Source organism: Pinus tabuliformis, chromosome 3_2 (assembly GCF_031772625.1).
Source record: "Pinus tabuliformis cultivar Carrire ecotype Pingquan chromosome 3_2, CPIR1, whole genome shotgun sequence".
Taxonomy (NCBI): Eukaryota; Viridiplantae; Streptophyta; class Pinopsida; order Pinales; family Pinaceae; genus Pinus; species Pinus tabuliformis.
Window position 1 is genome coordinate 739,906,193 of NC_142302.1, and position 1,966 is coordinate 739,908,158.

A 1,966-nucleotide genomic window follows, 5' to 3' on the forward strand; every position below is an offset into this window, starting at 1 on the left:
GTTGTCAACTTCATATCCACCTTGCTGCCAAGCGTCCCATGTAGCTTCCAAGCCAACCTCAGAGCTCTAGATACTCCTCCAACTTACTGATCCTTCTATTGTTGGGTTGATGTAATCTTGTCTTTTGCCCATTGTTAATTGGTAGAGCTGGTATAACATCCCTGGATCATCTCTGTCGTCTACTGGTTCTGTGAATATGGGTCCATGGTACGGGTCCAGTGGTTTGATGAATCATACTCCTTCTACTTAAAATATCATTGACTCCTTCTTTAGATTGATAACAACGTAATTTTCATAGGCCCAGTCAATGCCTAGTAGCGCCGGGTAAGGAGCTTTGTCTCCCATAATATCAATCACTTCAAAATCCATGTGTGTCTTCACCTTTGCCACATTTACCTCTACATCCTCTAGCCTCCCAATCAGTAGTATACATGATTGGTTGACCATCTTGAATTGGATTGGTGAGAACTTCAGTTGAAGATTCTCCAACTCCTCCCACATATTTCTTGGCAGAATGTTGAAGTCGGAGCCCAGGTCTAGCATAGAATCCCTAATTTGAAACCTTGCGACCTGCGCATCAATCATGAATTCCCTGTCCATTCTATTATTATCTCTTCTAACTCTCCTTGTGTTAGAAAATTATATATTACGGAGCAATGGAACACATAAAATATTGCAGAAATATAAACACAGAAAATGCACAAAACAAGAGAGACACAGATATATGTGGTTCACCCAGTTTGGGCTACGTCCACCCTGAACAACCAGTCCTTCCTTTCTATTATCCAACAAAATGAAGAGACACAACCTACAGCAAATCCGCTGTAATATCATTTGTTTCTCTCACAATCTCACCTCTCTATTTCTTGCTCACAGGATACACATCTATTTCACAGCCTCAAATACAATACCCTCATACAAAGAGAGGGGTTGCCTTCTAGGGCAAAAAACCCTAAACTAAACATAAGTTCTATCGTCAGATCATCCGCCTAATGAACGGCCTAGATTGACTAGAAATTACTATACTTTTACAAGGCAATTTTACAGCTATTTTTAGCTTCGGGGGCGCTGCCCCCGAAACCCCATGCTAGGAGGGGGCTCCCAAAGGTCGCAGCCGCCCCCCCCTGGATCCCCCCTGCAGCGAATATTTTACGGGCAGCGTTGCCGCCCCCATTTCGAACTGGGGTCCTATGTGACGATACCTTTGAATATAGAAGATAATCAGGCTCCACACCCAACAATATCCCACTTGGAGATTGATTGTAGCAACTCCACCGCTGCTTCATTTGCTGGACAATGACTCCTCTTTGGACCTAGTTGTTTCTCATCTTCATCGTCATCCTTGAAGACCAACTGAAACTAAGCATATTCTCAGTTTCTCCCTGGTTACAACTTTTGTTAGCATATCTTCAGGATTCTGGCTAGTGTGTATCTTTTCCAGCTTCAACTCTCCATCTTCCAACACTGATCGTATGAAATGGTACTTGAGCTGTATGTGTTTAGTCCTGGAATGAAATGCCGAGTTCTTTGCAAGATGAATGGCACTTTGGCTATCACTGTATAACATGCCCATATCATGCTCCTTACCCAATTCACCCATAAACCTTTGTAACCAAATCATTTCTTTACTAGCCTTTGTAGCAGCAACATACTCTGCTTCTGTTGTTGAAAGTGCAACAACACTTTGGATTTTTGAAACCCAACTGACAGTTGTTCCTCCAATAGTAAATACATATCCTGTAGTGCTCCTCCTGTTATCTCTGTCACCTGCCATATCTGCATCAACATATCCTTGTAGGGAGATGTTTGAACCACCAAAGCATAATGCTTTATTTGTGGTAGCTTCAAATATCTGAGAATCCATTTCACTGCCATCCAATGTTCCTTTCCTGGATTGTTCATGTACCTGCTTACAACTCCCACTGCATGTGCAATATCAGGCCTTGTGCAGACCATTGCATACATT

At 42.5% G+C, this 1,966-nt stretch overlaps 1 protein-coding gene across 1 annotated transcript; it reads right to left on the minus strand.

Moving 5' to 3' along the window:
- Nucleotides 1–246: 246 nt before the first annotated feature.
- LOC149182724 (uncharacterized) lies at nucleotides 247–600 on the minus strand. Its single transcript, XM_089414649.1, has one exon. The coding sequence runs from the start codon at nucleotides 598–600 to the stop codon at nucleotides 247–249; it is 354 nt and encodes a 117-aa protein (XP_089270775.1).
- Nucleotides 601–1,966: the final 1,366 nt, after the last annotated feature.